Here is a 17,280-nt window from a genome sequence, read left to right as displayed (position 1 = left end):
AAAAATTAATTAAATATGGGCATAGCGATAGCCATAGTATATAAGTGTAGAGTTTAGTGATAATGGATGAAGTGTAATTTTATACGGGCATCACAATAGCACTAGTGATGTGAGGAGTGTTGACCAACACTTCTTCATCGAAAAATTATACTATATATATATTAGGTTTCATATCTTACGAGGGCTATCCTATAATAATATTGTTTTTTTAGATTTATTATCACCCAAGTACTTGTAATTAGTAACAAGTAATTTCTACACTCCTTTTCCCACTGGAAATTTGCTTATTATGACAATGAACATTGGGCCTCAGTACTTGGGATTTTTCCTTGATTTCAAACATCAGGGTCAAAGCTCCAAAAGCCATATTGGGCTCCATACACTATAAGGCCCTTACATTCTATATGCCAAATGAATGAATATCTTATTATTATTTTTTGTATTCACTATAAATATATGCAAAAAAATAAATATTTAAAATTATTTATATACTATCTAAACAAATACTATAAGATGCGTTGGGGTTGAATAATAGGGGTGTGGTGTGGCGGAATTGGGGACTATTGGAGTGTGTAGGAGTAGGGAAGACACAATCAATGTAAATGTCACTCATAGAGCTTATTGTTTTTCCTACTTTTGTTAAGAAAGTTGTTTTTTTCATTTTTTTTAAAAAAGGACAAAAATATACTTTCAAAATTTTGATCAATGAAATGAAAAAATATTTTTGTCCACACCAATGCATCCTAAAATATGATATTAATTATTTAATTTTAGTAATTAAAGTAGAAAGTTACCTATCTTATATTTCAATAAAAAGAAAAAAAAGGGTGTGTTTCTGTAGTTGTTAAAATTTTTGAGGTGTCAATGAAACAAAATAAGGCAGCTAGTTTAGGCAGGCCCCATACGAAGGCGTTACAATTCACAATCCGAACATAACGAAGCTAGAAGTAAAAGAGACAAACTTTCTTCCTTGCAATGCAACTTGTTCCTCATGCACTCTTAATTCACATGCATTCCAACACGTTGCACTCTTTTCCCCCCTTTAAAACAACTAACATCAACCTCATCTCAACACATTAAAAAGAAATAAAAATTCAAATTATCTATTTTAATTTCACGACGACGATGGGTGACCGCCACGCACACGGCCAACATCAACTTCATGTTCAGCCACACCAGCAGCGCCTTCATCATGATGTTGGTGGAATGAAAAGTCAGAAAGGTCCTTCAGCTTCACAAATCCTTGCTATTGTAACTCTTCTACCTGTTGGTGGGACACTTCTTTGCCTTGCTGGCATTACTCTTGTTGGCACTTTAATTGGGCTTGCTGTTGCAACTCCAGTGTTTCTACTCTTTAGCCCAGTTCTTGTACCTGCTACTCTTACTCTTGGGCTTGCTGTTGCTGGCATTTTGACTTCTGGTGCTTTTGGTATTACTGGCCTTTCATCTTTCTCTTGGATCCTCAATTATTTCAGACAAGGTAAAAATACTTAAAAAGTTTTAAAGATACAGGTATTTTATTTTATTTGATTGGTAATCATTTTAATTTTTTTTTAGAACAAGGTTCTGAAATTATACTTGACAAAGTTCTTGCGACGAAAATATATGTGGCAAAGTTACTTTAGTCATGTAAAGGGTAAATGTGTAATTTTATATGTATTAAGCTTAAAAGGGGTGGATTTGTAATTTTCTTTTCATGTATTAAGCTTAAAAAGGGTAGATTTGTAAAAACAAGCCGAGCTCTTCCAATGAAAATAGCTTGTCTATCGATAGATCTGCCTACTCTACCCTCGATATATTGTTTTTGATGTGTTGAATTTATAGGTAAATCGATGGTCCCGGAGAGTATGGAAGCGGCAAAGAGGCGTGTGGCGGATGCTGCAGCGCACTTGGGGCAAAAGACAAAGGATGCTGGACAAACAATCCAGAGCAAAGCACAGGAAGGGAAAGAAGGAACCAAGACTACTTAATTTAATTATGTTATTAAGTTGGAAATAAAAAAATGTATCCTATAATTAATGTGCATTTTAATATTTGCTGCTTAATTTTGCTCTCTTGAGCTTTTTGGTGTTTTCTGCTTTATATGATGGTAAAGTAATGTAATGTGATGTCTACTTTGGTTTTTCTTACTGCTGCGTCGCTTTGGCGGTTCTTGATTAGTTCGTCATATTAAAGAAAGTAAATAAGTAAATTGAAGATATATCAAATGTATCAATCCCTTAAACATGCCAGGTAAAAATAAGGAGTTATTAGAAATAGAGAGTATTGAAAATACTTTATTAGTTTCATCTTTAAATTAGATTTTTTTGGCTAAAATAATCTCTCAATTATCATTTAAATTTAATGTACATTCTTAAAAAAATAACAAGAATTATTCTTCACTCTATTTTTGTTAAAAAAACTGATTGAAATAATAAAAAATATATTTTTTAATTTGGTCATGTCTTAGTCCGGATGAGATTACTTAAAAAGAATAAGGATATGGATAAGAAATGAATATGTCATTCTCAAAATTTAAATTTTTGTGTATTATTATTAGTTTATATGTCTTTGCAAGTAATTAAACTGACTTGCAACAATACATAAGTCTTGAAATATTGGTCCTTTTTTTTTTCTTAGTGATTGGAAAGGAGGGCGCCTGGCCGGCCGGAAGAGATATTCAGAAAACCCGATTTCCTGTCTTAAGAACCTGACTCAAAAGAGAAAAGAAGGGCAAGGATATTTTACTCAATTCCCCTCTTACTATTTTGAAAACAGTAGGTTTCGATGGTTAGAAAAATTATACAATTTTTTTTTTAAGAATATTACGCTCAACTATTTAGAGATTTTTTAAATAAAATATTTAGTACTTATGTACGTTATATGCAATGCAATTCACATTTTATACGATGTAAAAGATGCTTGGAAATTTATTGAAATTATATAGACATTTAGTTTATGAAAATAAAAAAAATAATTACTTTATTTGAAATTTTTGTAGTTGGAGTTGTATTTGGCTATACTTTTACAAAGAATATTTAGAATTTAAATATATTTGGTCTGAATATGATTTAAATCCTCAATTTTTAAAAAAAAAAATTAAAAAATCACCTAACTTGACTATCTTAATCATGTGTACATATATTTATTCGATTTGACACATTTTTTTGTTGGTAGCGTGAGTTTCTTAAAAAAAAATAGACAAAAGGATGAATTTTGTAACTTTTTAGATAATACAAGAATATTTTTTGTTCACTTATATAATACAAGAATGTACTCTAAGTTTAAGTCATACTTCAAGAATGATTTTAGTCAAAAATTAAAGCAAAAGGAAACCTTATATTTTTTTTTTTAAACGGATTTTTTGGTAAGCACGTTAAAGAAAAACAAAAACTTAAAAGAAACAATCGATAAACATTTGTTGTGTTATTTTTGCATATAAATTTCATATATCAGTTCTTTTGTCCCCTGATACTCTACTTGCCCGCCACACTTGTTGCTCCTCCAAGTACTTTATTTGGCCCCTAATGGACTCTTACTCTCAACTGCTGGAGAAAATTCGAATCCCTCAACCGTCGCTGCAGAAATTTGCAGTCATCTCGATCTTCGACAAGCTTCGATTGGCTCCGCCCTACTTGAACCCTGACTCCGCCCCTGGAACTGACGCCATCACTCAGTGCCTTCATTCCACCTCCGCTTCTGTACTTGATCAATCGGTTCGAGAGCTATGCCGCCTCGTCAGAGACTCCAAATTGGACCTATCTCGCGGGTTACTCGAGCTCCAGTCTGCCCTCGAAGCATCCGATTCTCGTTTTGTCAGTCTTTTTGTCAAAGGAATAGGTTTTCTTGTTCGTTTAGGTTTCCAGAAGAATTCATTGCAGTCTCTATCTTCAGAGACTCATCCATTTGTCAAGGTAATTGCAACGTTATGCTTAGTTATCCCAATGTGTACCTTTCGCAGTTTTAAGTTTGAGTGTACTTGTTATTAGAATTGTGATAAATTGAACTATTTCTACTGACAGGGCTAAGTTTGTTATTACAATGGATTTTGATTGTGCTATTTTTGAAAGATTTATTGGACTTGATCAGCTAGGGAAATAACATTGTACACAACAAAACCACTTGGATTGTTAAGTGGGATAGATATTAGTTTGGTTATGTGGTGCTCGGGTTCAGCAAGAAACAAACATATTTGCAGTTAGTCATGAACAGTCATGTGCTCATTCTGGCAGTTTATGAGCAATTAGTGTCTGATGAGTTTTTTGCTTTGAAGTCTCTATTAATTAATTTTGGTAATGGTTCTGATGTGAATCGGTTAATGGCTGGACAGATGCTTTCTTGCCGAGTGGAGGTTCAAACAGAGCTAGTGCAACAAGTGCTTATTTTCATAATGCAGAGCAAGAATTTGGGAACGGTTGAAGTTTGTGATTTCTTGGTACCTTTCTTGAATTATTCAATTGTTAGGATGCCATCATCTGTTTCAGTTTCTTCATTTATAAGAAATTTGGTATCGTCATTAGCTGGACTTTGTTGTTCAATTCCTTTAGAGGCCATTCCTGTTATTAAGCTCCTCATTGGGCGTTTGAAGTTCTTTCCATGCGATGATGCAGAAGTAAGTGTACTATGTATTATGCAAAGTATGTTTTTCTTCTTTCTTCTTGCTATGGCGTCTGTTTGTCCGTTAGATGCGTGCTTTCTGATAGATGTTCGCCATCAATATTTAAGTGCTTAAACTCTGTGGTTAATGTGCAGGATTTTACTAATATTTCGCACTGCCTTGAATGCATTGTAGATGCATATGTGGTGGTCCTGCAACAATTGGTGGAAATGGGATCGGTATTCAAACTGGCCTTTCCTTTTTCTCCCGCTTTTTGAATTTTATTGTATTTTTGGATTAAAGTTAATTTTGTTACATTTTAAGATTTATATTGTGGTATAGACTTACTAATTGCAAGTGGCATCACAATGCTAGCAGCTGCTTCATGAAGTTCAGTTATGTGGTGTGGAGCTACTGGATGTTATGTTCTCCTTATGTACAAATCCAAAGCACACGAGTTCAATTGAGAACATTTTAGAAGTATCGAGGCGCGTATTGATTGTGCAAAAAGATCTTGGTTTGAGCTATATACCTGAATTATCAACAATTACGTTGTCCTTATTTATGGTGCTTATGCAGTCTGAACTTGAACATGAACAATTCTTGGAGGTGAAACTTATTCTATTTCTGTTGAAGTGGAAAAATGAGAATGGTATGGTTACTGATTTTGTTGATTTTCTGGAAAAAGGTTAATAATTCTGATGCATTACATATATTTAATGAGAACAAAATTGTATTTAGTACCAAAGGCACATACCAGTGTACAGTTGCCTCCCGTTGTATGCATTTGAGTACTAAGGTGCTATTTCTTATCCTATTTGCCTGGAAGGTATCACCTCAGTATGTACTATCAAGTAAAGCTTTGAAGATTCTTAAAATATTTCAAAAGTAAAATAGTGAATTAATGAACACATTTTCTTTTGAGGATATCTATACGCTTTACTGGATAAATAACTGTCTCTGTTGCTTATTTTTGGTCAGTAGCTAAATAAAATTGTTAAACTACTTTTGCAGAGAATGATGTCTTTAGAGATGCATATGATTTGAATGAAGAGCTCTTATTCATCTTCCCTGCTATCAGCCTTCTTTCTTCTCCATCTAAATCAGTAAAACAAGTAGCAACGGATTTGCTTCACATTTTGGGAAAGCTTTCGAGTAGGCTACTTATTGCACAAAAGACTGGACAGCCAAAAGGAATGAAATTTCCGTCCATTAGTACACCTAAATACATAGTCTTCAGACTCTTACAGCATATATGGCTTCAGGTTTATTTCATTGTCTCGGACCTCAAAATTATACGTCATTGTGAAAGTGCGTAACTGATATTAGTTAAGACACCTACACTCTTCAAGTGAAATGGACATTAACATATGTGTTTCTTGTCAATGTTTACTAGATCATCCTACAAGACTTCCTGTAACATCTTCTGCACAAGCCCCTTCCCCCAAAAATAAAAAAAATAAAAAATCACACACACACAAAGAAAAGAAGAAGAAAAAAAGAATTGATCTAATTTCACACTTGAATTGCAAGAAGTTGAACCATATTCTATCCATCTGTTCAAATAACATTCTCTGAGTAGCAATGGCAGTGTTCGATGGATCATTCAATCTTTGCTAGATTCTTGTTCTTATTTTTAGGCGTGGCATTTGACTCAATGATTTCAAGGACCAATGGGCAATTTAAGCATTATTTACTTGTTACTTTTTTTTGCTGATTTTGCTCCAATTGGAAGTTCATTTCGTACTTACCCTATAACGGGTGGCTTTTTTCAGGAACTGTCTCCATTGTCTGGTTCTTTATATCTGAATTATGAGCCTGGTCATGTCACTACTATTAGAGACAAGCACTATGTATCAAAAACTTGGAGCTCCTTGGTTACCGGCCACTTGCATCGTATTATTGCAAGAAGGAAGTCCTCATCCATCTCTCAGTCTCAGAATATCTTTCTGATCGGTTAAGTCCTCATAAGCTAGTCCTGCTGAGTTCAGGTTCAACTTGCAAATTTTTTGTTGTTAAAGTTCTACAATATCTGTTCTATACTTTGTTCTTGCAGATATGCCCATGATACTTAGTGCGATTGCCTGTGTCCTCGTCATGCATCAAACAGATGGGAGCTCTTCTGTTGATATCTTGGCTAATAGTAGCAGAGCGGATCCTAAACTTGGTGTCCCTTTGTTACTAGTCATTCAATTCTACAATCATATATTTTCCACGAACACAAGTGTTGACTCTCATGGAGTTCTGGTAAATTTTAGTTTGTTACGTCAAGATCTATTAGCCATGTTTATTACAGCGTCTGTATTTACTCAATTTTCTAGTGGATGACTTCTCATTTCTTGGATTCTTCAAGTGGAACCTATGAACATTTTTTGTTAGGGTTAATTTCAGTGGACTCATAATCACTGTTCTGTTTCAATAAAAGTGCAGCTAAAACTTCTGGAACTGCTGCCATCACTTGCTTCCCATCCTGCAATCATACCTCTCATTATTCAGACACTGTTGCCTATGCTTCAGAATGATAAGAAACCGTATGCTAACTATACTCTCTTTTGATATCTGTTGTTAGTTTTGCAGGTGGATATATCTTATTGCCTATGGATGATGTATTGCATTATTTGATCATTTCCTTTCAGCCTATAAATTTTCCTTCTCTTGAAAAATGTTGTAAAATTGCACATCATTATGTCAAACAGTTCATGTGGAAGACTGGCAACTTGATTTTTGCTTGAGAATATCTGAATTTTGATTGCTCTAAGAGTTAAGGTCAATTATCACTGTGTTGTGCATTGTTTGTTCTTAAGGCTATAGATCATTGGTTAGGAAATCAGTCATCTGGCCAACGTTTATTTTATCTTTTTCCTGTGTTTGTTGATAAGTAGGGTAAACAGCATGCTGCACCATCGTGAATTCTGCTACTTCTACCTTTTTTACTCGTAGTTTATTTTTAAGTAAGTTGAATACATTATAACATGATAGATATAGGTTATATCTGAACATGCATACATACTGCCCTTCTCCTGATGGAAAGTTTAATCGCCATTGATAGCATTTTATTATGAGAGCTGGTCAATGGTCTCTTTAATTGTAGTATATTTGCACTTGTTAATGATATAAGGTTTATGATAATATCATTCTACTGAAAATATATGTGGATATGTTGTTCTTACATTTATCTATTAATTCTCTTGATGTATGTTATTTTGTCTTATAGTGTTCTATTTGCTACTGCGATTCGCTTACTTTGCAAAACCTGGGAATACAACGACCGTGTCTTTGGGACCTTGCAGGCAAGATTATCAACCTTAAAATCATTCTCATAACTATCATTGTTTTGTGATTCCCTTTACTGATGCTTGTAGTGAACTTGTTATATGCAATAAACACGACAAACATTTTCTCCTATTGCATTAATCCTTCACTAGACCGAGGGATTCTATTTTTATTTTTTTTGGAATGGGAGAGATTCTATCGGTTTGTTCACAGCTTTTGTTTATCAAATTTTAGACAACATGACTAGAAGTCCAGAACTGGTATAGTCCCAATCTTATAAAGGAAATAATTTAGCAGTTACTATGGTATGGCACCACAAAATTATCAAGTGGAATGAATATATATTGGGCAAGTTTTCTTAGGTGATTGAATTGATGATCCATGAACTATCTTATAAAAACTTGATACATTATTAAAAAAAGGAACTATATCATAAAAAACTTGATCCAGCCTGAAGATGGTGGATAAATTTGTTAGGTAGTTCTGAATTGACATGTTATTGCTTGATGGTAATTTTTAAAGTTTTCATGTCAGTAGGTCAGATTACCCTTAATATGTGGCACAAATAGTCATTGATTTCCTTTTTCTGGTGAAAACTAGGGAGTACTACTTGCAAATAGATTTACTCGGTTTGCGTCTCAGCGAGATATTTGCATTAGTATGGCTGTTTCCATCTGTGATATCTGCAGAAGAAATCCTGATCGTGGAGTGGACCTTATTTTATCCATTGCGGTATGTTCTACTAGTTAGTTTCTTTAGTACACATAATTCCAAGCTCCTTAATTATATTATTTCAATTAACAGGCTTGCATGGAGAATCAAGATCCTTTAATGCAGTCTCTGGGTCTTCAAAGCCTTGGCCACCTCTGTGAAGCAGATGCCATTGGTAAACCTACACGATTGCTAAATCTTCAAATGTCAAATTCATATGAGGTGTTGGTATTTGACATAACCCGACTCGGTCCCACCCAACACACGGCTGGAACTAAAAAAGATTGTTTTTTCCTCTCTATTGCATTTGGAAAATGTACTTCCCATGAAAAAATATTAGAGCTGCTAAGAACACAGAAAATTCTCCAAGATTTTTTTTTGGTCAGGAAAAACCTTTCCAAGATTGTGGTAATACATCTAGTTTATCTGCAGGAAAAGAAAGGAAACCTTTCCAAGATTGTGGATAACTTGTGTTCTTCTGTTTCTTCTATTTTGTCACTTCTTTGCTTTCTTATAGTGAAAGAAAAAACACTTAGATGTGGTCAAGAGGTATTGATTGATTCTCTACCTCCCCGCAACTTAAAAACTAGCATGCTTTTTGACTCTTTTTCATTTCACATGCAATTTCCTTTTCAAATTCTCCCTTTGGCACCAATTTTTTTTGTTTTGAAACTGGTAATGTTGTCCTTTGGCACCAATTTTGTCATGCTCTTATTTCAGATTTTTATTCTGCTTGGGATGTGATTGCAAAGCATGTGCTAAACTACTCAGCAAACGCCATGGTTGCTCACAAGTAAGTAAAGGTTATCACACATTTAGTAAACCATGAAAAAGTGATTAACCAATATCTGATTGTTTGTGCCAAGTTATGAAGATCACCTTTCCACTGAGCAAACTTCAGAATGATAACTCTGATAATAAGCTTTGCGATATCTCATGAGAAACAATCATTTTACTCAAGTATTTTCTGTACAGTTGTTCAAAATTTTCTGTGACTACACAATCTGTAATGTTGCTGTCCCTCTAAATATTTCCCAGTGTCTTCCTAATGCTGGACACTAATACTATTACCTTATAAATTCTCAAAAAAAAAAAATACTATTACCTTATAAAGTAGTTCTCTGTGACTGTTTTTTTTTTTGTGTGTGGATAAGGATAAAAAGATTTTGAGCTTTACAATGCAGACTTGTATTTTGCGTTGCGGTTTTCCTCTATTACTGCGTGTACTATCACTAACAAACTTGAGTTTTCTTGTGTATAATTTGAAGGGAATGTTTGAAAGTTCTGTTCATTTCTTTCTACCTTCTCTCTTCCTTTTTTTCATCATTTACTTTACTCATGAGCATTGCACGCTCTCATATACTCTTAACACTTCTTGCCAAATCTGAACAAACATTTCAAAAGTTTTTCCTTCTATCTCAATTGTCAGCCTCTGTCTTCTTTTGAACTGGGGTGCGATGGATGCTCAAGCATACCCTGAAGCATCAGTAGATGTGTTGAAGATACTATGGAATATTGGAACCTCCCAAGACTGTAGACAAGCTTCCTTATGGTCCAAAGCTCGGGCATCTGCCTTTGTGGCCTTAACCAGTTATGAGGTAGATCTTCTAATTGCCCTTGTTGCCTACTATAATTTTTAATAGACAAATCTTTAATATTTATGGGCTCCCTGCATTGTGAATGTTGAGCAAGGAAATGGGTGAATTGACCCAAATTCTATACGAACCATTTTGGATGCCTTTTTATACTCAATGTGGGGCATTTCATGTATCCAACACCCTCCGTATCTATACCAAACACATGTTTTAAATTATACAATTTATATCTAGATATAATACAATTGATCAAACATCTAATTGGATATAGTCCAGTGTTTATGACCAAATGATCGTTACTCCCTAAAACCACTTTGGATACTGTCTTCATCAATATGGTGAACTTGTTACATTCCCAATGAGTTCCAGGAAGTTGTATCTCGTATTGCTCAGTTCAGGTGAGTTTTCTACTTGATTGCTCCCTTATCTCACAGCTGTTGTTTCAAAATCTGCATTTCCTTAGGTAGAGCATCTTGAAAGAAGTATTCCAGACTTTAAGGACAGAAACTTGGAGTATCTTGTGTCCGAGACTGACCCTGAAGTGCTTACTGCGCTGGAAGGATTTGAAGTCAAACTTATAACTTTTGAGCACATGTGAGACACAATGCTGTTATTTTCTGCATGTTAGATTAAATTTTGTGGTCAAAGATTCCAAACTACTGTTTTTAATTTCTCGCAGCACCCGGCGAAGATTAGTAAAGCAGAAAAGGGTGTCTGCAAACAAAATTGAGAAGCTGTTAGATGTCTTTCCACGTCTTATCTTTGCTTCAGGTACTGGCATACAATTTCTCTATTTTTCAAGATGATTGGCTCCTAAACTTGTCATCTGGGTTCCCAACAATCAACTATGCTTTTGCTTCTTGGTGACTGGTGAGGTCCTTTCCCCCTCACAAGCACCTAGGTTAGCATATTTCTTTAACTCACACTCTTTGTTTGCGATGTTTTTAATCGCATAGAAATGGTCATTTTTCTCCTTGACTAGATGCAAATAAGTCTGACATGTAGCATTGAAAAAGGTCTAGGCCTTTGTCCTAAAGACTTGGTTTGTTTTATAAATTGTGTCAAAGTAGAATGAAAATCATCTTTTATTCACTCTTTGCACCTTATTTATATACTTTATTATCGGTGGCAATCAAGGAACAGAAAGAAGAGAAAAAGAATTACCTGGTGCAGCTCTTTTTTGCCTTTCCTTCACAAAGAAAGATTCAAGGAAGCCAGGAGCATCAGAGGTAAGATAACTAAAATATGGGACTGCAACCAAATTTCTTTTCTGTGTTCCGCAGGAATCTTCATGTGCATTGTTTGATGCTCAGGACTTGCAAGATGTACAAGCTAAATATGAAGCCTCACTGGTTGATATAGCAACATCTCTTCAACTGTCAAGAAATATATTGATATCAATTCTTTCTTTGCAATCATGGAAGCCCTTCATGCGGAGGTGGATGAGAGCCTATATCTTGTTACTTGATGCTAAGTTGCAGACTGCTGTTTTGGACAAAACTCCTAAAGCTGCCATGGAAATTCTTAAGGTGTTTTTGTGTAACTTCTTTGTTTATGGATTTTTTATCTGATTTTTGAGCCTATTTTTCAGCATCACAGAACTTCATGCCTGCATTTTGTCATGCAGAGTATGACAGCAATTGCAGAGAGATCTCTCCCTCGAGCTGCTGAGAATATTGCATTAGCTGTTGGAGCCCTTTGTTCGGTAACTGATTTCTCTCCTTGTTTCTGGAAAATTCTACTTGAAAGATAAGATCTTTCTCAGCAGCTTATATTGTGCTGTAATGGAGTAGGAAGACTGACTTGGATTCCATTTATCATGAAAGCATCTCGAAGGACTAACGTTCATATGACTTTGTAGGCTGCTTGGTATTTGGAAATTATAGGCCTTCTGTCTCTGACTATTTCTTGCTTCTAGGTGTTGCCTGCTTCCGCGCATGCTGTTAAAGCGACCGCCTCAAAGTTTTTGCTGGATTGGTTGTTCCAACATGAACATGAGTATCGCCAATGGTCAGCTGCAATCTCTCTTGGTGTGATATCAAGTTGCCTACACCTCACTGATCACAAGCAGAAATTTGAGAATATCAATGCACTGCTTGAGGTATGGTAATTTTCTGTCAGGAGTCAGGACGGTGGAAAATAACATATATTTCTTGCAATTAGAGAATGTTTATGATAATTGAATGAAACAGAATGAACATTACACTTGATTTAGAAGCAATGTAAGTTGTAGAAAGATTGCTCAAAGCATGCTTAGAATGAGGTCATTTCAGGTTGCATCTGTGAGCAAAAGCACACTTGTGAAAGGAGCTTGTGGAGTTGGGTTAGGTTTTTCATGTCAAGCTCTTCTAGTCAGAGCTGCTGCTGCTACTGATGCTCACCCTGGCAAAGAGACACACAAGATAGAGGAAGCAGAATTGTTGAGAAAGATCATCAGGACCTTATCCCAGATGATCTCTCAATTCACACCTTCTTCGGCGGATGTTCTTGAAACTCTTTCAGTATCTTCTCCACTTGGATCAGATAATTTGAATTCAAATTTTTCTGGTGAATTTCTTGGCTCGATGAGTGAGAATTTAGAGGAAGATGTGTGGGGTGTTGCAGGGCTTGTATTGGGTTTGGGTAATTGTGTTGGTGCAATGTACAGAGCTGGGATGTATGATGCAGTTCTTAATGTGAAAGCGTTACTTATTTCGTGGATTCCACACCCTACTGAAGTTACAAGTATGAGCAAAGATCATGAAATCTTATTATCTGTGGGCTCGTGTCTTGCTGTACCTACTGTAACGGCCATGTGTCAGAGATTTGAACTTATTGATGATGCAGAGCTGGAACATCTTTTGAGTTGCTACAAGGAACTAATCTCTGAGCTACTCTCTATTAAAAGATTTGACACCTTCCACCAGAGCTTATTGATGGCATCTTGTTTGGGAGCAGGAAGTCTTGTTGGTGTGGTTTTGAATGAAGGGTTGCACTCTTTGAAAATTGAACACATTAAAGAATTGCTTCTATTGTTCAGAAAAAGTTACTCCGACTCCAATCCTCCACTAATTCATCTCGGTGCTATGCTTGGAGTTGTAAATGCATTAGGAGCAGGTGCAGGGACACTGATTGAACCCCACCCTTTGAGCTCATCACATTCTTCTTCTGATCAGAAGGTGAGAAACTTGGTGATATGTATATATTAGAAAGCTATTACAAAACCCAATAAACCTGTATCTTGTCATCTCTTTACTTGATGATTTTTCTATTGTTCGCAGGAAGCTTCTTATATATCTGGTCCTTTAATTACAAATGCTGTTCTCGAGCCTGATTTAACGTCACTAGTGCAAGAGATGTTCCTAGTTGCTCAAAATTCTGATGCTCATCAGTTACAGCAGCATGCAGCATGGGCAATTTCATTTCTAAGACAGTATTTGTGGGTCAAAGATCTTCAAAATGATGAAAGTACCTCAGAGAATGATTCTGTTGGTTCGAAGACCGTCTCACAAAGTTTTCCCGAGGACAGCACGGTCATGAAATTGTCTATGTGGCTAATGCATCTGAACTATCTTGGGGTAAAATATTTTTTCTTCTTTGTTATTCAATAACGCAGGGTTATTATGTTTAAGCAGCATTCTTCCTGTGGATTTATGGAGGCATTTCTTGCATTATAAAATGTTTGGTCCACAACTTAATTTTTTTCTTTTCTTATTCATAGTGCCATTAACTTTCTTATTGTTGAGTTTCAACAGATTTGCCATACTTTATTGGTTGTTTTCTTTGAGCTTCCGATCAACCTGTAAAACCTTACAATGAACTTGTCTTTGGGTATTTCAACAGCACTGGTTTATTTTGTTAGCAATGATTGTTTTTCTTCCTAAGCATTACAAGTCCCATTCTGAAACTAGTTTGTTTATTGCACGTAATTAGTTTGGCATATCAAAGAGAACTTTTACTGAGAAGGGACTCCATATCTTGTTTGGAAAATGACTTACAAATTGTATGCCACTTCTAAATATTTTCAATTTCTTTAAATGATACTATCACAGAGTAGTTCTCTTGGGACTAACGATTCATGTTCTCTTTTGCATTTGATTCTGTTCTCAAGCCATTTATGATGATTCCCCTTTGCTCTGCTTTGCAAGTTCGGGGCTTGCAATAACAAAAAGTGTGCAAGTTATTTGACCTTTTTCTTGTTTTATGTTGAGATTAGACAGGTGATGTCTCACATGTAAACACAGTTTCTAGCGTTCTGCGGTGTCTTTCACATGCTTCTAGGCTACCACCATTGGATTGGGGAGCAATCATCAGACGGTGCATGAGATATGAGAGTCAAGTTGCTGGCTTGTTGGCACAAGACATAACTTTTGAGAGAGGAAATCTCAGGGAGGAATGCTTACTTTTCTCATTATCACATGCTAACCAATTTGATCCTCTCCTTAGCTTCCTTGATGAGCTATGTGACATCCCTCGGTTGAGGGTGCTTGAGTCACACCTGCAATTCTTTTTGCTTTCACATTTGGCCGACCTGGTTAAGATTTTCTCGGGTTCTCGTATCATGAAATTATTTGAAGATGTTGCTGAGTTATTATCATGGTCTACTTGTTCTGAGAGTTGTGACCCCCTAGAGAAAATCACATTTAGGATTTCATGCTGGAGTGGACTTAAATTGTGTTTGGATGAATCTTCTCATCACACTCAAGACTATAAATCTAGCATGGAAAAATGCATGGAGTTTCTCTTTACTTTGCTGCCTTCTGCTCACACTGACGGGCCATGTCAGGGTAAATTTTTTGAAGAATGGTCTGAAGCATTTAGATGCCTGGAGAAGGCTCAACAAGGATGGCTATTGGATCTTCTAAAGGTATTGAATAACTTCTTTTACTCCATTCTCCTTTTTTCTTTTATTCTATCATTCTTTTGGAAGAGATTTGGGTCGACCGGGGGTTTTAGTAGTTTAGTAATTGTTGGGCCTGTTCGTATTTCTTCTTTTTGGAGTACTTGATGATCAAGTATAACTAGTCACTATTCTACTTAGACTAGTTCACTCTGTACTACTCGTGGGTGAGCATATTTTACATTAGTTAATTGCTTATAAGTGATAAGTACATTGGTAAATCACTAATTCATTACAAAATTGTACTTTACTGTTCCTTTAAACAATTGTTACAGAATTGCATCAGTTCATTACCTATATGTTCCTCTGCTCTATGTAGGTTTCAGAGGTGAACTTCACTGTCGCAAACTCTCTGTCGTTTGAAACTGTGAAAAAGATTCAAGCAATAGCAAAACTAGTTCAAAGTGGTTCCCTGCCATTGACTGTGCTTGGTAAACTAAAAGCTTGTCTTTTGGACTGCAGATCTCAAGGTTAGGCTCTATTTAGGCTGTTGGAGATGATGTGTAATAGTTAGCAAATTCTAGTCTCAAGACTTCCATTTATCAACATGATTTATCAACCTGTTAAGTGCATTAGGCTATAACTGCTGTGGTGTAGTCTCTAAGTGCTACAATCTTTCTGCACAGATATTTGGGATGCTCTAACTGAAGTTTCAATAACCGTACAACATGCTGAAGGGAATGCCAAAAGACAATGGCTCATTGAGGCACTGGAGATTAGTTGCATTACGAGATTTCCCTCCACGGTAAGATGATTTACTTCGGATTCATGCAGAGTATGGCTCATCTTTTTGCGCTTTTGTTGTCTGCATATGTCCATGGTGCATTTTGTAATGACCTGCACAGTTGTCTGGCAATTAATGATTTTTTTAGTGAGCATAGCTCCACTGTGAGATAACATGTCCACGAGGGTACTCCTTGTGGTAGCTCAGTTTATAAGCATGCTCTGACCTCAATATTGGAAATACTGTCTGGAGTTGAAACACTATTTTGTTGAGGTAGACTAAGGCTATATTCCAGCCCTTTGCCTCTTTCAGAATCTTGCATCACATTACATTCATCGACACTGAGATATGGTACCCATCAAATTACTTTCAAAATCCAGTTTCTATGCCAGGATTGTTTCTGTTCATAATGTGGTAGAAGCTGTTTGTTATATGTAGATAGATCATTATTGCTTCCTCCCTCCTTTTCTGTAGGCTCTGCAGTTTGTCGGCCTGCTATGTGGAAGCTGCTGCATCTATAGGCCCGTGTTGATTGTGGACAAATTCACTGTTTTGAGCGATCTGCCAGTCACCCTCACGTCCCTCCTCTCGGATAGCTCCTGGATGGTAGTAGCAGATTCTGTTGTTTCTTATTTGTGGGCGTCGACAGAGCGGATATATGAATGGAACAAACAATTGAAAGGTGGTTTTGATGCACAGTCCATTGACAAGAGTGAAAATGATATAGCCTGCTTTCTCCTACTAGTGATGCATCAGGCTTGTGTGTCCTTGAAAGATCTTCTGCCTTCAGAGAAACAGCTTCAGCTTGCCAATATGGTGGTACCAGCAAATATGGATGTCCATGAGTTCCACGCAAGATTAAATTTTGAGGTGAAGAGTCTACCTCTGCTTTGAGCCCTTGACTTATTCATTTATTTGTATGGCATGGCAAAACAGTATGTGTCTTGTCAGGCCTTAGTTTACACTGTCATAAACATTCTACGTAAGGTGGCTAATACTAAAATAGTAAAGTGAAGTAGTCATCTTCTTCTCTCGGATGGTGTAATGAGTTGATCAGTTAAATTTCATGCGCTTTCTGTGCATTTGGTACGAGGAAAAAGTAGTTGAAAGCTCTCTTACATGAAACAATTTCCCTCTCATTATACTGTTAACTTTATCGTTTCCAACAAAAAATAAAAGGATTAGTACATATTTTCCAACAAGAATGCTTCCAACGATTTAAAAGTTGTCGGATATTTGAAATCCACTCATAATCATCGTTGGATTGGGAAAAAATCAGTGGGGATAAACATCTGATCAGTTCGACATATATTTACCCCGTAATTTGCCTCTATTCAATTTCATCAAGTCCAATAAGTTTTGGTGAATTGAGGTGCTGTCATGGTTAAATTTGACCAGAATATGCAAAACAATTTTAAGAAGACGCAGTTCACAAAGAAAATGATGAGAGACAGATAAATATTAAGCTGTACTAGTTATCAAAAGATTATACAAAATAAGCCACTGCTTTAGTAAAATTATT

At 36.0% G+C, this 17,280-nt stretch overlaps 2 protein-coding genes across 4 annotated transcripts; both read left to right on the top strand.

The window, feature by feature from the left end:
- The first annotated feature begins 1,094 nt into the window (after positions 1 to 1,094).
- Positions 1,095 to 2,015, top strand: LOC125811083 (oleosin H2-like). Its single transcript, XM_049490575.1, has 2 exons — positions 1,095 to 1,480; positions 1,825 to 2,015. Exons 1-2 carry the CDS (start codon positions 1,126 to 1,128, stop codon positions 1,968 to 1,970), a joined length of 501 nt encoding a protein of 166 aa, XP_049346532.1. The 5' UTR covers positions 1,095 to 1,125; the 3' UTR covers positions 1,971 to 2,015.
- A 1,469-nt stretch (positions 2,016 to 3,484) lies between these two features.
- On the top strand, positions 3,485 to 16,857 carry LOC125810679 (protein RST1). 3 transcript variants are annotated; one of them, XM_049490150.1, is made up of 25 exons: positions 3,485 to 3,893; positions 4,310 to 4,591; positions 4,732 to 4,815; positions 4,952 to 5,228; positions 5,591 to 5,841; positions 6,352 to 6,532; positions 6,633 to 6,823; positions 7,007 to 7,107; positions 7,791 to 7,866; positions 8,450 to 8,581; positions 8,654 to 8,735; positions 9,281 to 9,353; positions 9,990 to 10,158; positions 10,619 to 10,749; positions 10,835 to 10,926; positions 11,293 to 11,384; positions 11,469 to 11,684; positions 11,783 to 11,860; positions 12,074 to 12,256; positions 12,429 to 13,313; positions 13,416 to 13,712; positions 14,351 to 15,001; positions 15,354 to 15,504; positions 15,661 to 15,779; positions 16,233 to 16,857. In XM_049490150.1, the coding sequence occupies exons 1-25, from the start codon at positions 3,507 to 3,509 to the stop codon at positions 16,650 to 16,652; spliced, it is 5,601 nt and encodes a 1,866-aa protein (XP_049346107.1). In that variant the 5' UTR covers positions 3,485 to 3,506; the 3' UTR covers positions 16,653 to 16,857. The 3 variants fall into 3 exon arrangements, with proteins under 3 accessions (XP_049346107.1, XP_049346108.1, XP_049346109.1); XM_049490151.1 differs by having other exon boundaries at positions 4,955 to 5,228; positions 16,233 to 16,686; XM_049490152.1 differs by having other exon boundaries at positions 11,299 to 11,384; positions 16,233 to 16,686.
- Positions 16,858 to 17,280: the final 423 nt, after the last annotated feature.

This window comes from Solanum verrucosum, unplaced genomic scaffold (genome assembly GCF_900185275.1).
Source record: "Solanum verrucosum unplaced genomic scaffold, falcon-dt-bn FXZP01000032.1, whole genome shotgun sequence".
Taxonomy (NCBI): Eukaryota; Viridiplantae; Streptophyta; class Magnoliopsida; order Solanales; family Solanaceae; genus Solanum; species Solanum verrucosum.
This window is presented reverse-complemented; position numbering and strand designations above follow the sequence as displayed.

What these genes read in the sequence shown, in the direction of transcription:
- LOC125811083 (XM_049490575.1), top strand. Translation starts at nt 1,126, where the DNA reads ATGGGTGACCGCCACGCACACGGCCAACATCAACTTCATGTTCAGCCA. An exon ending in CCTCAATTATTTCAGACAAG is followed by an intron (nt 1,481 to 1,824) that starts GTAAAAATACTT and finishes TTGAATTTATAG; the next exon opens with GTAAATCGATGGTCCCGGAG.
- LOC125810679 (XM_049490150.1), top strand. Translation starts at nt 3,507, where the DNA reads ATGGACTCTTACTCTCAACTGCTGGAGAAAATTCGAATCCCTCAACCG. An exon ending in ACCTTATTTTATCCATTGCG is followed by an intron (nt 8,582 to 8,653) that starts GTATGTTCTACT and finishes TTCAATTAACAG; the next exon opens with GCTTGCATGGAGAATCAAGA. An exon ending in CTGTGAAGCAGATGCCATTG is followed by an intron (nt 8,736 to 9,280) that starts GTAAACCTACAC and finishes CTCTTATTTCAG; the next exon opens with ATTTTTATTCTGCTTGGGAT.